Below are 18566 nucleotides of genomic sequence, written 5' to 3'. Positions count from 1 at the left end.
CGTGTAAAGGCAAGCGTCCCAATAATTTTGGTAATATAGTGTATCTTCATCTTGTACACAGCAAAATGTAACAATGGCATTAATATCCTGAAAAAATTATGCATCATACTCATTTGTTTGTTTGAAGTACTCTTATATTTCTCTATTGAGCTGCTTTTATCATTATAATACCAACATCATATTTGATTCTCATAGCAGCAGCAACCAACATAAAACAGGGATTACTGGAACATGTGTTTAAAGATGAGGTTTGGTATTTTTTTATGCCCTTGTTAAGTCTTTTTTTACACAGGGATATTGGTTTCTTATCAGCAATCAAGTACATACAGTACGTTACATAAATCGATGTTTTAAATAAATAGTTCCACTATTTGGGAGAGCAACACTGAAAATGCCACTCCTATGCCCACTATTGATGAGTCCAGGCCCTTTAACAATATGCTTTTTAAACTGATGATGAAGGCTGCTAAAATCTTGTTTAAAGCAGCATCTAGCATCGCAAGACTTGTGCTTTAGGATGTGTTAAAGTGGACCCATAATTACCATGAATGAGTAGGGTGCAAGTCTGCAAGTTTAAATACTTTATTAGAGTAAAACAGTACCTTTCTTGCCAAGAATAAAAAGGGCATAGCACGTGTAATGGTATTTAGGGATAATTTTCACAATGGACAAATATTGGATCTCTCAAGGTAAGGTCTTGTAAAATTATGCTCTGCTGGAGTTGTTAATTTGATACAATATGGAGCTTAATAAAAATGCACATGGGTAGCAGCGACTAGAACATGATTTCATTTTAAAGACAAAATTAAGATGAATAATGCACCTACACCAGATGGCTTACACCCGAGTGTCCTTAAAGAGTAGAGTGCTGTTATTTTGAAGCCATTTTTCTAATTTTTAGAGACTCTTTAATGGCTAACTTGGTACCGATGGATTTGTGCAAGGCAAATGTAACTACAGACCTGTTAGTTTAACTTCTATGGTTGGGAAGATACTAGAGAGTTTGATAAAGAACCATATAAAAGAGTGTTAGAAAACAATATTATAAGCAATAGAAAGCATGGATTCACAAATAACCAAATTTGTGAACAAATCTGCTTTCTTTTAATGAGTAGGAAAGCAAAAACTTAATAAAAGAAGGGGCGATGGACATAGCATACTTGGACTGTGCAAAAGCATCTGACACAGTTGTTAAAGTTAGGTTCTATTGGCTTATCAACCTCCTTTTTAGAATCCTGCCTTAAAGCCTGCATTCAGACATTATTTTTTGTATGGTCTATGATTATAAGTGGTGTATCCCAAGGTTCAGTGTTGGGACCCTTACTTTTTAATCTATTTATAAATAATATAGAGTTGGGATTAAGAGTACCATTTCTGTGTTTGTAGATGACACCAAGCTACTAGATGGAATATTGTCATTACAGGATGTCTCTAACTTACAAGCAGACCTTAATGCACTGTTTAATGGGAAAACTATGCTGCCAAGCTACTAGATGGAATAATGTCCTTACAGGATGTCTCTAACTTACAAGCAGACCTTAATGCACTGTTTAATGGGGCAACTATGCTGCAAATGAGGGTTAATGTTGATAAATGTAAAGTTAGGCACTTGGGAGATAAATAAATTCATGCATCATACATTATAGGAGGAGAACATGCAGGGAAGTCCATGGTAGAGAAGGATCTGGGTGTTCTTGTAGATCACAGACTTAATAATAGCATGCAATGCCAAGCTGCAATTTCCAGAGAGAGACACATAATCATACACACTTTAAAGACTGCATCTGGAATCTGCGGTTGAGTTTTGGGCACCAGTTCACAAAAATAATATTGGGGAACTAGGGGGAGTGCAGACACATGCAAGAGGAAGACTATAGCTATGAAGAAAGATTATCTGAACTGGGTTTTATTCTCCCTTGTGAGAAGATGTTTAAGGTGGGATATGACCACCTTATATAAATACATAAATTGCCCATATTGTGAACTTAATGCAAAGAACAATAGAACATTCTTTGCAACTGAAAGAAAATAATTTTACCTTCAAAATGTTGAAAGGCTTCTTCAATGTATGGGGTATGAAAGCATGGAAAAGACTCTCTCAGGAACTAGATTTGTTTATTGCCTTAAGGGAGGGATCAATAAGGATTTTTTCCCCCTGTTAGTGCAAATTGGAGAATGCTTTATAAGGGGTTTCCTGTGGGATTGTTTTCCTTCCTGTGGATCAGTTGTAGGTAAAGGGTTCTGTATATGGAGTTTTTTTTTTTTTTAAGGGTGTACTTATTTTTCTGCTCATAATCATCTGGAATCAATAATGCAGTGCCTAGTCCATAAGTGTATTATTTTCAGTATAATTATTGCAGGTTTTTTTAACAGAACCTTACACTGAAAGGTTAATGTTCTGTTGCTTGAAAAATATCTCTTACAGTATGCTCCACATGTACAGCAATACAGATCTATAAGGCTCAGATAATTTGCAAACCATACACTCTCCTCATTACCTACTTCACTGGTTGCATACGGCATGCACTGGCTGATATTAATAAGGGAGAAAGTAATTACCAACTCTCTGGGGAAACATGCTTTAGTGTTTTGGCTTTTCAGTGATCACATTTACACTTCTTGCAAAATATGTCTCTTGGCAAGTGTTGAAGCTGACATTTAGTAAAAAAAATTTATGGGAGTACAGCACCATACACATTAGGTATGTGTGATGTGGTGTGTCTCGACAACCATGAGAGAGAGATTAGCCCTGAGATACTTCTTCCAGCGCTGTAAAGGTTAACACCAGAAGCTCCTAATCAGAAAAGTTGAACCACTCACCCATCCCCTCCTGCTTCTTTCACCATTCACAGAACTAGTCTTACTACACTACCATGATGCAACAAATTCTGTGAATGGAGGAGGAGAAGTTGAAGGACAGGCCCTCCCCATCATGTGCTGTCGAAGGGGTGGCGTGTGCACTGCCCCTGATGTCACATGCTGCCTGTCATGGACAGCATCATGAGCCAGTGGGGGTATAAAGAGATCAGAGGTGCAGAACAATCTGAATATTGGGGACCACAGGTGTTTTCTTGACCCTCCTGATAACTTTTTTTATGGCATTTTAAGCCTATTCGGCATTAAACGTTAAAGTCTCTTTAATAGAATTCTAATCCCAAACACAATTTTTTATGGTCTATTTTTTCCCTGCCTTATACTGGGGGATGGTGTAGTCCTTTATATGTGTTTTCACCTTGTATATTACTGGGTGGAGAGGTTGGTTAGGTCTGTCGCTTTAAATATGTTATGTGGATTTTTTATATGATTGTTGTGTCCAGAATCAGAGTTCAATGAGTACTTGGAGACTGATAGGTGGTGGTATGTAGTAGGTGGTGGTAGATGGAGACCCATGGGCCAGAGCTAAACCGGTTTGGTAGTAGAATGCCGCCGCTGTCCCTTGAAGGTGTTGTGCGCATGCTCCGGCCACTCCTGGCAAGGAGCTATGCGCAACTCTGGCACCCAGGGGTCACTGGTGGCTGATTGAGCTCACCTCTTACTGTGATCCCGATAGATGCCTATGAGGGCTGTGGCCATCTTGGAAGCAGCTGGACACCTAGAGCGTTCTGAGCGCAGATTCGCCAAGCCCATATTTAATTTCATACAACATTGAATCCAAATTAGGTATCTGCTCTTCTCATTGAGCACAGGTATTTATTGAACTAAAATTACATAAATTTAAAACATGTAAGTTAGATTGGTTTCAGTTTTTCAAGTTCTTTATATTTCCTCCTGTGCTATGTACTGTATTACTCCTGAAGACCCCCTAGGATGCTGTGAATAACGTTTTCTTTCCATCTATACAAGTGTTGGAAGCTTAGCTGCTGATTCTTTTCAGGTAGAGTCATTGCATTTTTTTATTTGATTATGTGGCATAATGTATAGAGCTATTCATCTAGGAGCTAGGGTGGGCATGACCCTTGTGTTGTTAGCCCTCTTTGGGTCTCAGTCTGCGACTCCTTTCACCACTATTATGTATAATTCTCCACTATAGCATGTCTGGGGGTGTTGACTTCCAAAGGATATTGGTACTCTTTGATAACCTCAATGTATTTTTTTCTGTTTTTGTTTTCATTTTTGATACATAATTATACTGGTGGCTCCTGAAGAAGTGGATCATGCAATGAAATATGTCAGGCCACAAGCAATCAGTATATACTGTATGTATGTGGGCATGACCACATATTGGGCAATCCTTAGTTTTGGCATGGTTTGTATAGATTATGTGCTTAGCTGAGTTAGGACTGATATAAGTGCTTAATTTAAAGATTTTAATGATCTTTTAGGGCAACTAGTATATACTATATAGCATGTATGTTTGAACTGGATTATTTTGCGTAATCTACAGGCAGACAGGAAAGCCTATTACCCACCTATTCGCTGTTGACTCACATGCTAAATGTATCTATTTCTAATGTAACTTGTTTATTTAGTAGTGATAAACATGCTGTGTTGAGCACCATTACTCCCCTTTGGTATAGTTATTGTTGGCCATGTCTGACTATCACTCCTTAGCTAAGATCTTACTGTGTTCCCATAGAAACAATCTAACTTTTAAGCAGCCAAGGTCTTTCAGGAAAGTAATTACCTTAGAATGACCATAATAATAGAGTTAGACCCTATATATAAACAACATTAGTAATGATTATATATTATTATGCTGCAGAACCAGTTGTTGTTATAGGATTTTACCTCTAGCCCCTCTAATGCCCCTGCACATGTGAAGTGCCACCTTGCTGATACAGCTTTAGGATGGACAGCTAATATCTTATGTATGTACACATATTTTGATTCATATTAAAAGGAAATGTGTTAATATTTTGGTATAAAAGGAGTTGTCACAATTGCTATGTTGTTTGCTTTATTGTTTGTGATCTACTGCTGATTTCCTCCCATAATACTCCAGAAGAAGCAGAGAATACCGCATCTGCAAAATGCATAGAACAGGGTGGCCCCCAATACACTGCAATACCAATATTATTATACATTAGGTGAAATATACATGTGTAGCCAATGTGTTTGGCTATCAATTTTACACATATGCCACAGTCCTTTTACCCACAAATCTGCTTTAATTGCTGTGCCAGGCGCAAGATTTTAACAGACACTTACAAACCTGTGCACAATCAATTTTAACAAATGAAACACTTCCATTACATATGTTCTTTTTTTGCACACAGCCTTCCTCCAGGGGGTATACTGTGCAATTTAATAGAGTCCAGTGGTGAGGAGTACATCTTATTAAACCCAGTGTACTGAATGCAGTATTCAGAAGCATGAAATGTCCAACAAATTGTCAATAGTGCAGGACTCACTATAGTACAGGAATGTGAAATGCAGAGAAACCAGGGGTCAGGAGTGAATATCACAGAGAGACCAGGGGTCAGGAGTGAATATCACAGAGAGACCAGGGGCCAGGAGTGAATATCAGAGTACAGGGGTCAGGAGTAAAAATCAAAAAGAGTGCAGGATTCAGGAGTGTGTAACAGAGAGAGTGCATGGGTCAGCAGTGCATAACACAGCAAGTGCAGGGTACAAAGTGCAACCAAAAATTCCCCTCTCCTCCCAGTATAAATCCCCCAAAGCCCATATCTCCCCTAGCAGCCCCCATTTTGCCTCAGAACAGTTTTCTCCCCATAGCCCCAAACCCTCCTTTAACACAGACCTCCCTCCCATGCAATACACAAAAAAATAAATAATTCGTGCTGGCGGCACCGCAACATACCCCGAAGCATGACTGCACTCCCCTATGAACGCCACTGGGTAGACGAGTTTTGTGAATGTGACCTCTCTTTCCTTCTTCCCTCCTCTACCTTCTTATCCCTCTTCTCCTCCTCCCTTTCCTCTTTCACTTTTTACTCCTTCTCATCTCCCTTCTACTCCTCCCAGGTGCAGATGTAACACTTATCTTCAAGTGCTGCTAATGTGCCCCTTTACTCCAGCTTCTCCTGTTTTGCCAATTCTGCCATAGCGCTGCAAACTGGCTATGAGATGTCATTGAAATTACAGGCTACTGCTATCTCAGGGCCAGTCTACAGAGTTCTGCAATCTGGGCCTTTTCTAACACATCTGCTGCTGGAGCAGAAGAAATAAAATGTTCTAAATTTCCATTGTGTCCCAATGCTAAATTGACAAAACTACTGGCTTTGCAGCCAATCCTTTTCTAGCTCATAAAATCACACCGTTCTGCAAGGTTAGAGCCTGTGCAACAACACAGATGCAGGTACCCATCCACCATTACTTTGCCCAGAAAGCCAAGCCCTGCCTGCCATTATTTTACCCAGAAGGGGTGTTGAATGCATCGAGGCAGCAGAAGGAAGAGGAGGAAAACAAGGAGAAGGAGGTTTGGGACATGGAGCAGGCTTCATAGCTCCCATACATGGATGGGGTGGTTTTGGAGGGGAAACCAGGTCCCCTGCTGCCAGGATTTGGTTAATTAAAGTGAGGGACTATATTGGGTGGCCACACTATTGGATAACCCATAGAATTGTAAATTGATAATCCGCTGCCACCATCCCAAAAGAAGCCCAAAATGTGGCATGTTGCATTAAAAATCTCTTTGCTGCAATTCCTCATTGTTGCAGGACCCCCATTAATGGCCAACATGCCTCCAATCCTCTGAACCCTAAAAGGAGGTTTTTTAAACCAAAGGCCTAGCTGCAGACCGCATTTACAAGCAGCCCTTGAACCAGGTTGTGTTCTGCTTGTGACATGTTGCAGAGAAAAATGTTTGCTTGTAGTCTGTTGTATCTGTTGAGTTGTTGGGCATAATTGGCAAAACACGCTCAGTAAGCAATGAAAATAGATGTTCGCGATACAGCGGTAGGAAGGACTAACATGCCATACAGTTTCACAAAGGTTTTGATGTGATCAAACAAGAAAATATTAACTGCAATTCCTCCCGTATTTATTGTAAACTGGCTTGTGCCTCTAAAGTAGATAAACAATTGCTTAGCAATAGTAACAATTCCTAAGCACTAGGTGCTGGATCATACCTGTCAGTACAGCAGGAGTTAATGTTTTTAACATGTCGGTCTGGCTGATTTACTAAAGTGAAGTGAGGCAAATTACATAAGCCTGTTTAAAGGATTCATGCTAGCTGGACTGCAGTTGTAAAGTGTGGCACATTGTGATCAAATACTAATTTCCTGTATACAAAATGCTCTGACCTGGGGGCAAACTGTTATGCCGAAAGACAGGTATGCTATCAATAACACTACTGCAAAATGTGGTCTATTGTGGCTAAATTATTTAGTTCCATGCAAGTATCCTTACTTGATGAAAGTCAATTACACTGTGTTTTATGCTGTAAGGTAGGTACTCAAATTTGTGAGAGTACCACTGTACCTTTATAAAGAAGTGTGAGCACTACTAAAGGGTTAGTACGCTTTAAAAAATAAATAAATGCACATTTACATTTATTATTTTTTGTTTTGGGAGCCTGTAAAGCAGATAGAAGCTGATACATTCTGATAATAAGAATCAATAATCTACCACAGCGCTCATAACTTCGTAGTAAGTCATTGAAAACTACAAGCCGACAGCCGCAAAGGATGTTGGGACTTGCAATTCATTCATACACAGAGCTTTGTTTGTCGCGCTGTTTTCAAAAAGTGACAGCTAGAGAGTGCGGGGATCACAGAGCTGCTGCAGGATCAGGAACATGTTACATGTTCCCAAAGGTGAATTTATCCTTTAAATGGATTGTTTGCCTTGTTTGTTTTCTTTCCTGCCCTGGTCAAGCAAATATTGGTAGGGATGGCACTGCAGATTGAGTAAAAATAATGGCAACTGGGAAGAGGGTAGTGTTTATTTATTAAGTTATTGCACAGATAAACCCAATTTAAAAAGCCACTGGCAAAAACAATACGGATAAGATTGTAAACAGCATATACAAAACAGATAATTGCCGCGCTAAATATTACAGTCCACATAGAAGTGATATAGTCCAATCATGAAACACCTTGATCGTGAATATTGTATAAAAAGGTGAAACACTAAGGGGCGCCTCCACCATATAATATGAGATGGCCCCTCACCAGAGGAAATAGACTCTAGATTATAAGAGTCATGGGCGCAGTGTGATAGAATATCCTTAAGACAGGAGTCATCAACCCTCTTTTATTCTCAGTGAAACAGTAGATCTCTGTGGCTTTTCTTTGGTGTCCAATGGGAACACTCACATACGGAATAATCGATGGTGCATGTAAGATGAATCAAAGACTCCCATAGTGTGAAACCATATAAAATGTATTCAAGATAAAAAAATATCAACTACTTACATAGAGGAAGGTAAAAACGAGCATATATGCAATGTATATCCGTCCCACAATTCAAACCAACAGCCTGATGGGGTTGGTGGGCGTGGTAACGTTGCGAGCATGGACTCCACCCAATGCGTTTCATGAAAGATCACATTATCGGGGGCATGGAGGTCACACTCGCCCCCATACATTTATAAAAAATAGAGGAGTACAGTTAGGACCAAACAGCTGTTTGTCAAGCTTTGGTTTTAAAGTCTCGTTTTAAGTTAGGCGGCCACATTATAAGAAGGGCCCAATTGGAATTTGAGGGGTCACAGCATTTGGTGGGAGTCTCTTTTAATCACTCTTGGCCCTCATAATCCTTTTCCAGTGAGTCGTTCCCAAGGGACAAGAGGAGAAGGACAGAAAGCAGCAAAAATTAAGTTTACAATTATAGGTTCCTGCTCTTCTCCAAAGAGAAGCCTTGAAATTCAAATCAACACTTGTCATCACCCTTCCTAATGTCTCTAGTAGCAACCTTCCTATCCCAGGTTTCTGAAGCAGAAGAAAAAGATATTCCCAAAATCCCCATGTGCCCAGTACCTATATGTCAGTTTGGGACTCTTTCACTTTCCATTTTGGGAGGTCTGCTTAAAAAAAAAAAAAAAATTGCAGCCAGCATCAATTAGGAAATATGCCCTGTGAAAAACATATGCATCCTGTTATCACTGTAGTGGATGTGGACAGGGTCCAGCTGTAAAGACATTAGCAGCATTAAGATGAAAAAAGGTAAAACCCTTTCCCTTCCCCCACCCCCAATTTTCCCAAGATACACAGCATTTTGATACCTACATGACATTCAGTTAGTGTTTACATCTATTTTAACAAACCTGCAAGTGTCTACAAGCCTAGCACTAATCTCTCCCTATGCACTTTATCAGAATCACTGTCTATAATTTCCCAATCACAGCTAAAGCACATTGTCAATATGACTGCTGACACGTTTATAGTGAGTAGACTGGCTTACCCAAGAGCCCCTTTATGGGCCCTTCTAAGCCTGATGACGGAAGTTTAAATTCCAGGCGGTAAATTATGGTTACTATAAAAAATTCCTGCATTGTTTCACTAGGTCTCCAAACCACAAACATATTGGATTCACTATGAACCCACAGTAATGAACCAGAACCTCATTCCTAGTAGACATGCTTTTCACAGACGTCTATGATACAACGTAAGAAATTTGCAGCTCCTAGAACACAGCACCCAGCGGTAGGCCACAGCATTGGGACACAGGGATATTCTGATTAAAAGAAAGTATTCTAATATTTGGGTTTGCTGAAAAAAGCTTTGGTTGACAGGAGCAAAAAAAAAGGTATCTGTCCTTTAATGTAAAAGTATGGCCTCCCATTAAAAAAAAAAAAAAAAAATGCTGCAGCACTTAACTGGAAATGCAGATGCATTTACAGTTTTGGCTTAGTCCCCCAGCAAAGACCCACAAATACCTCTCAAGTCTGTAAATGAAGTCCACCTAATGCAGCTTTCTGCTATTGTGTAACGATGATGCTGCAATACTCTTCAATTCAAAGTAGCGTTGCCACTTTAATGTAGACTTTCCCTCCATACGCTTAATTGGGATAAAAATATGCATGTAACATGAAACATGGTAGAAAAGGTTGTGTTAGACTTTAAAATAGTGCACTTTTTTAAAACGCATCCTAGTTTCTTATAGTGTACCTGTATTATGCCAAAAAGGGCAAACCAACATGTTGCTGCACTGCCAACACCCTAAGATGACTATAGTTTTCTTCCATGCACCCTGCGCAAGTTTCGTCTTCCTGAACAATGGAACCTGCAGATAGCTCAGTTAGTTCTTCTGCCACCTAATTAATTAGAACTGTAATATAGAGAGGCAGAGGAAGTGTTGTATATTCCCCATATCTGGAGGTGCTAGGCATTTCTCATTGCTCTGGCACTAAATTGTTGCATTCCAGCAAAGGGTGCATCAACACACCATATGGTGCTTGCTCTACAGTGAACCAGGTACTTTGCCTATTAGGGGCAAAGTACAGTTTTGCTTCAAATACATCCAGGCAAATCAAGCAAGTATTTTTACTCTGCTCCTTTTGCCTTCCACTCATCATATTGGAAAATCTATTTGCAACCAACTACTGATTATTCCTTTATCTATAGAGAAAACACCTTGAGTGTTGTGGTGAGCTATGAGACTACATGAGTCATTTAAGAATGGGCAGAGGTCTCATTGCCCATCATTCTTGTTGGTACATCTGCCCATCTATTCCTAGGCTATCTGGCACCTACGTTTTACTACTCACATGACTGCACACCATCATATAATCTCCACTGGTGTTAGTACTCCTTACTTCTGTATGAACTAAACAGCTGTTTTAATGTTACTTTGACACTTTTTAGATACCTTAACCCAAACAAAAGGCACAAACTCTAGGTTATTTTGAGATGCAAAAAAAAGAAAACAGTCTCAAAGAAAGAGAGGAAAAACACAAACACATTGTGGAATATTTTACTTCTCTTCTGCAATGTTGGAGGTCCTTGATAATTATATGCACTTCACATACCTCTTCTCTCACTTTTAGATTAATCTTCTGAAATGAGATGCAGTGGATTTGCATACAGATTTGACGACACAAAAATAGATATGAAATTATTAACAGTCTATATATGTTGTAATTTTTTTCCTAGTGTGGAGTACCCTTGCCTACAGCGATATTCTTGGCTTTGAAAGTCATCAGGCTGATTTGCCTGCTCTTAGGTTATGGTACCCCATGCTGCTACACTGTCCCCTGCAATCAAAGCACTTGCACACATTCCGCAGTTTTCCCTAATAAGTATATTTTATTGATTGGCAGTTTTGATCTGCCTCCCCAGGGGGATATTCTGCATCTTACCAGCATTCTATAGATACATCTGGCATTAAATATGCCATCTTAAATGAGCATCAATTTTCAAAAACAACTTTTCTTCTAACTTTGAAGTGACACAGATGAAATTTAAAATATATTCTGCCTAAAAAAATTGAATTAACTATGCTGCATTTTATCCTTGAAGTTGTAGTCAAAGTATACCACGGGCTACTGAAAATTTGAACCTCTCAAAAGGCTGAAAGAGAACGCCACCGGAAAGGTGAACGGAAAGTTATTTCAATGATAAATACCAATATTTTGCAGAATGACAGGACTGTTCGGCAACCAGCCTTTTCCGAGAATTGGTAATTTCTCTATAAAGAGTTTCATGATTCAAGTGCTTATTCAACTTAGGTTAGCAAATGACAGCTGTGAGGTGCTCTGCAATGAAATGAACTGTGGCTACATGGTTTAATAGAGGCTCAGTAGAAAATACTCTATAATGTTTAGATTTCAGTAACTGGTATCAATTGTTAAAGTCTTATACATGATGAATAACGCTACTGAAGCTGGTGGTCATGACAATCTTTCTACATTTAAACATCCCTTGAAAAACTGATACCACTTTTCAGGCAAGCTGGAAGCATATCAATCAAATATGTTTTACAGTACTTTTTTTTTTTTTTTTCATTTTCCTATCAGTATGATAAAATTCAACTTTACAAGACTCGTACTTTCATTTTATATTACTTACAGCTGCTTTTTGAAGGCCCAGTGGTTACCTGTACTATTCATTAAAGAGCAATTCCATCAACAAGTAAAAACAATTAGTAATAATACTAATAATAATTCTATCTAGAAAAACTATGTACCTTTTTGAGTTATCCCAGCAGAAACTGTTTAACTTTAGTGTACCACCAATCAGATTTGAACTTCCAGTGCAGGTCTGAACCTGATTGGTGGATATGAGAAACATCTTAGTAGTTCCAATGTTTAACATGAGACCTTCTGTAAGTGAGAGACAGCAAGGAGTCTGCTGTAGAGGGAGTGTTTGGGAATAGATCTCCTGTATCTTAAACAGAGAGAGACTTGGGCAACCTTTTTTCCCCTTTCAATTTTCCATTGCACCCCCCCCCCCCCCTGGAATTAATAATCTGCTGCCTTTTTGGTTTGTGACTGCAAAAACTAAATTACATTGTTGGATATTTTAGAATCTTTGGCAATTTTTTTTTTTTTTGCACACCTTTTAAAGGCTAAGTTACTAAAAAAGCACAAATTTGTTCAGATGTCTAGATATTTTCATGTATGTTGGGGTTATCCGGCATAATAACAACATACAACATTACAAGCAATGAGGTGAGATGAATGCCACTCTACCTGGCCAGCCCATGTAAGTAAAGCATACACTAAGGCCGTTTCTTACTCTGAACTTACATGGGCTGACTGGGTAGAGCGGGGGTTCATCTCACCTAACAGTACGTAACTCTGGGTGAAAAACAGGGAAATGCCAGCGCCCCATTTCCCAGGATCTAGGGCAGTATTTTCTCCAATGCTGGAGCATTGCTCCAAGCTTTATACAAAATGACATATCACACTGACTTATATGCTAAAAGTGTTTAACCGAAAGGACAAGTTAAAAAAAAAAAAAAAAAAACAACCCACTAACCTGAGATCCAGAGAAGGCCATCTGCTACACATCCAGCATGACATGAAAGAGACCTGTCAAAAGACTGTACAAAAGACCACTTGTTCTTTTTTGGACAGTATCGTTCTACAGACGGTAACACCTGTCGAAGTTCATTCCTACCACCCACTGCATAAAGACAATTGTCCAGTGCCCCAAGGACAAAATGTTCCCGACAATTTTTCATTGGAGCAATTTCTATCCATGTATTACTTCGAGGATCGTATCGACAAGCTGTCCTCACAGCACAAGTGCGACCGGTAGCATGTTCAACCTCTCCCCCTGCAGCAAACAGAAAGTCTCCCATGATTGCGACACAGTGGTGACTCCGTCCTATTGGCATGGGTGTCAGTTCACTCCAGTTTGCAATTCCTGCTATATGAACATTATCCTGATCAACAGGATTAAAGTATCTTAATTCACGAACTTTGCAGATTTCCCGCTTTTTACCACCCACAATGTAGAGGGTATTGGATTGGAAGCGTGGTTTTGTCCTTATGGTCTGCCATATTGGCTGTGCATAGATATTTTCATGGTATTCCAAGGCTTCATTTATAAGTCCTGTTGCCTTTTCACTACTTTGGATCAAAGGATTAGAAAGGGCGACAGTGTGAAGTGTATTTGTATCCATGAGGCCAAAACGTACATACTGCAGCAGTTCATCTATGTATTGGTAACGGCAGTTATGCTCCAGCCATCCCACAGCCAACTAAAAAAGATGAAAGGGTTAGTTGCCATGCTTAGACCATTGTTAATGTATTTAGTAATGTTTATGAACCTCAGACATAAAAAGTGTCTAATTGTAAACTTGTTTGTCACAAACAATTACATTCCATCCACCATTTTTAAGTACAGTTTGCGAAACAAGAAAAATGTAAATAGACGTTGTAGAAAACACCATTTAATTTTAGACATTTCTGATAAATGAAGCTTCTATTGCTGGATTTTGTATTATGGCAATGTAGGTAGCAATGGTGATGCGCAAATTGCAAAAAAGCACAGCAACTAAACTGATTTCAGATGCTTCTAAAATAGAAAACAAGTCTATAAAGATGAATATATGTTATATAGTTACATAGTATATAGGTTGAATAAAGACAACAGTCCATCCAGTTCAATCTGTATAGGTGTACGTCTGTCAGTGTCGATAATCATTTCCCATATCCCTGTTTGTTGTGTTCTTTAAAATGCACGCCAAGAGTTTTTTACTCCCCACTGACATCACCACTTGTGGAAGAGAGTTCCACATGATTATCACCCTGACACTGAAAACCCCTCTATGCAACTAAATGTTAAACCTCTTCGCCTCCAATCTCATTGTGTGGCCCCGTGTCCTCTTACACCCTCTGAGAGTGAATAGCTTTTTTCCAAGGCTGTGACCACCATTGAGGTATTTGTATATCGCTATCATGTCCCCTCTCAAGCCTCTTTTCTCCAGGGAGAATAAATTTAGTGCTTGTAGTTGCTCCTCGTATTTGACGTCCTCCAGTCCCCTTATTAATTTAGTTGCCCTTCTTTGGACTCTCTCCAGCTCCAGCACATCCCTTCTGAAGACTGGTGTCCAGAACTGGACAGAATACTCCAGATGTGGCTGGACCAGAGTTTTATATAGTGGCAGTATTATACAGTAGTTATATCTCTGGAGTATATCCTCTTTTTTATGCATGCTATTATTCTGCTGGCTTTGGTAGCTGCAGCTTGACATTGGATGCTATTGCACATGTTGCTCATCAGTTTTGCTTTATTTAAGTAAGCTTGTATTAAATAATTTTTTTGTAATCTTTATTTATTTTCCATTACATATGTGCCAAAAATATAAAATACAAAACACATACCCCCATACAAGACAATTCCTAATTTGCACACACAGGACCAGCCTTCCTCCCCCTCCCATCACTACTTGTATGTAATATTTACCCTACAATCATATGACTGCATGAACAAGTGGGCAAGAGGAAAAGAAAACAATAAAATAAAAAAGTAAGAGAGAGAGCTCAAAGAACTTTTTCCATATACAAACAAAAATAAGTTCTGGTATGCATTGAATCAATATAAGTTCATACATACATTATATCAGGCTATCCTTTATTTAGTGCCGACCTCCTCTCAGAGAGAAAAAATTCTTACACATCTCCACTTTTTGACTAAACCTCTCATATCTACTCTAGCAGGTATGTATCTATTCCGCCGCTTCCATGAAAAAACTAACCTGGAAAATCCAGTCCTCAATAGAGGGCGTTTGTGTTTTTTTTCCCCAATAAACAGGTATTAAACCTTTAGCAGCATTTAAAAGATGGGGAACTACACTTTTCTTGTATGTCTTAATTGGAATGGGCACAGCATGCAGTAGGCCTTGTGCCAGATCATCTTCTTGTACTGAAGTAATATGTATGTTCTGATCTCTGTTCAGAATGATCTAAGCTTGGTGCAATGCCACCAAATGTGAATGTACGAACCCTACCATCTGAGACACATGGGTACATCAATGGCCACCAACTTCAGGACTCTACCACCTTGTTAACACTTTCTAATTAATTTCCTGTGTCTTTGCACAGACAAAGGAGGAGTGGCTCAGATTTAGAATTGCACATCTTTGCGCTTCAGAAAGTCTAAGCCCAAGGTTCACCTTCCATTCCCCAAAAAATGTAAGGCCTGTGTGCGGTCCACAATGGCTTAATAATTTATAAGAGATGGATAACAATCCCCTATCAACTAGAAGCTTAAGCCAGAGGGATTCAGAGTCCCTGCCATTCTGAGTCCCCTCAGGTGTGAGACAATAAAATGCTGTAGCTGTCAGTATCGGTAGACATCTAAGGGGAATTGTCCATATACAACAAATATTTAGGATGAATAAAATGCTGAATAGTAGGCACCACAACATTATATCTAATCGTAGCTAATCAGGCCTCTACCGATGTAAGTTATGCAATGCTGTGTTAATCCTAAAATGTTTTTCTGATATAGGTTTACTTAACCACTTCAATATTGGGCACTTTCACCCCCTTCCTGCCCAGGCAAATTTTCAGCTTTCAGCTCTGTCTCATTTTGAATGTCAATTGCGCGGTCATGCAACGCTGTACCAAAATTAAATTTTTATAATTTTTCCCCACAAATACAGATTTATTTTGTTGGTGTTTGATCACCACTGGATGTTTTATGTTTTGCTAAACAAATAAAAAAAGGCCAAAATGTTGAAAAAAAAAGTTTTTCTTCATTTCTGTTATACAATTTTGTAAATAAGTAAGTTTAATCCTTCACTGATGGGCACTGATATGCAGCACTAATGGGCAGCGCTGATAGATGACACTGATAAGTAGCACTGATAAGGAGGCACTGACAGGCATTACTGATGGGCACTGATTGGCATCAAAGGTGGGCACTGGTGGGCATCACTGATGGGGCTGCACTGATAATCACTGCACTTATTATCAGTGCAGGCCCCCCCTGTCAGGAGAGCCACTTATCAGCTCTCCTCTATTCACGGCCTCTCAGCAGAGAACTGCCGATAACCAGCACTTCCTGGTAACACTGATCAGCTGTGATTGGACACAGCTGATCACATGGTAAAAAGCCTACATCATAGCCTCTTTATTGTGATTAGAGATGCGGTGTGTCGGAGTGACAAACCGCATTACCGATTGTTGCACTGCGCGCCTTGTTCTGCTGGACATCATATGACATCCATTCAGAACGGGAGAACCACTGTCCGGCTTTCATTTTGCTAAAGTGCAGGCGGGATGTGGTTAAAATAAGCCTGAATACAGTAAAACCACTGAATTCTGATTAAACAAAGACAGAAGCAAGCAAATAAAGGTAGGAAAAAAATATTTACATACAATCAAGTCAAATCCAATGTAACATACCCAAATAATTAAAGAGGAGCTCCAGTCATTTTCTGTTTATTAAAGGTCAGCAGCTACCAAAACTGTATCTGACTTTTAATAAACACACTCTCACCTGTCCCAAGATCCAGCGCTGTGCTCACCTGAGCCATCTATTCCCTTGGTCTTCTCTCCCTAGCACTACCTGGGTGCTCACTGTGCATGCGCAAGCCATGCTGTGCATTGTGAATGGTCCTGCAGACTTCTCAGACCTGTGACATGTCCTGGATGACTGTGGGGTGGGGGAGAGGAGAACTTGCGCTTAAATGGCCTAGGCGATCAGAGTAGAAGTAGGAGCGGGTACCTGTCAGAACAAGGTGTCCACTCCCCCCCCCCCCAAAAAAAGTGCAATGTGGAGAAGAGGAGGGGGAGGGAAGAGGCCCTAAAGCAGAACTTCGCCTTTTAGGTGGAGTTGCACTTTAACCTCTCCTTAATCAGCTAGTCAGGTATACTTCGAAAGATACCCATAGACTTTTTATTAGAAATATTGTATTAGGACACAATTAGGGCAATTAATCTTCACACACTAGAATACACTATACTGTTTACTTTGCAAGGATTTTTTTTTTACCTGCGTTTGTTCCATAGATATGGAACTTGTTAAAATCATTTGAAAATTAGCAAAATTAGCATGTAAAAGAGTCTGACTTTACCAAGATCAAATAAGTCTCTATTCTTAAATAAAACGGTACACCAACTGAAAATCTCAGTGAAGTAAACATAAGGACATTGGCAAGGAAGATGCCTGTAATCTGACCTTGACGTGTGTGCAGACTTCTGGCAGCAGTCCAATTACAGTAGGGGGGGGGTGAAGATTCTGCAAAATTCTGCCTACAGAGTGTTGTTGCCGTGGTTGCAAGGAAGAAAAATTATTAGGTTTTTTTTTTGCAGTTATGAAAAAATTTCAGGCTGCAGACTGAAATGTAAAAGTAATGTTTAATGGAAATAAACTTCAAAATAGTTCATATTTTTATTAACTACAGCCCTGGTGCCCAACCTGCAGCCATCATGCACTTACTGTACAGCCCCAGGCCCCCTGCAGACATTAGTGGAACCGCACTCAGGTAGATGAAAGTAAAAGAAATACTTTTTATTCTTCAAATCATATATGAACAGACAGTGCAGGGAACAGGTAATCCAGGGTTAACGCGTTTCACGGCGCACACAGCCGCTTACTCATAACCGGTTATGAGTAAGCGGCTGTGTGCGCCGTGAAACGCGTTAACCCTGGATTACCTGTTCCCTGCACTGTCTGTTCATATATGATTTGAAGAATAAAAAGTATTTCTTTTACTTTCATCTACCTGAGTGCGGTTCCACTATTTCCTTGCATTTCATCCGGATGACGGGTCTCACCAGCACCAGGTCGGACTGATACACCTGAGTGGCTCTGTTTCTCTCATTCCCCTGCAGACATTAGTCTATGTTTTGGTGCGGACTCAAGCCAGTGAAGGAAAAATATTCTAATAGTTTGTAGTGGCTTATAGTAGTTAATGCCTTGGTTTATTTCTTCTACCCTCTACTTGTTTGTGCGGTCTATTCTCTTTTTTTTATTATTTCCCTTTTTATGTTTTTGCCACTTATTATTTTTACAATGGATCTTGCTGAGAAAGAGATATCAAATGTAGCACAAGTCTTTTTTAGGTGGGGTGTACGGAGCATAAATGTGAAAGCCTTAATTTGTAAAGAAAGTAATAGCAGTGCTGTCTAGCAGACTTATCTAATGTGTCTTCAGTCTTTGACTCAGTACAAAGGGGGTTCCCAGCACTCTTTTAAGCTAGCAAAACAAATTATATTTCAAAAGCTCAGGTTAAAGAACAGAGGTTTTAGTTGCATACATATG

At 39.5% G+C, this 18566-nt stretch overlaps 1 protein-coding gene across 1 annotated transcript in view; it reads right to left on the bottom strand.

The window, feature by feature from the left end:
* KLHL32 (kelch like family member 32) overlaps positions 1-18566 on the bottom strand; it is a 286360-nt gene that overhangs the window by 41033 nt on the left and 226761 nt on the right. The window contains exon 7 of the mRNA XM_082251577.1: positions 12825-13551. Within this exon, the coding sequence (XP_082107703.1) occupies positions 12825-13551 (727 nt within the window). The remainder of the gene's footprint in view (positions 1-12824; positions 13552-18566) is intronic.

The sequence above is a fragment of the Pelophylax lessonae genome, assembly GCF_965119305.1.
Source record: "Pelophylax lessonae genome assembly, chromosome: 3".
Lineage (NCBI taxonomy): Eukaryota > Metazoa > Chordata > Amphibia > Anura > Ranidae > Pelophylax > Pelophylax lessonae.
Note: the sequence above shows the minus strand (reverse complement) of the source record. Positions and strands in the feature narration are given on the sequence as shown.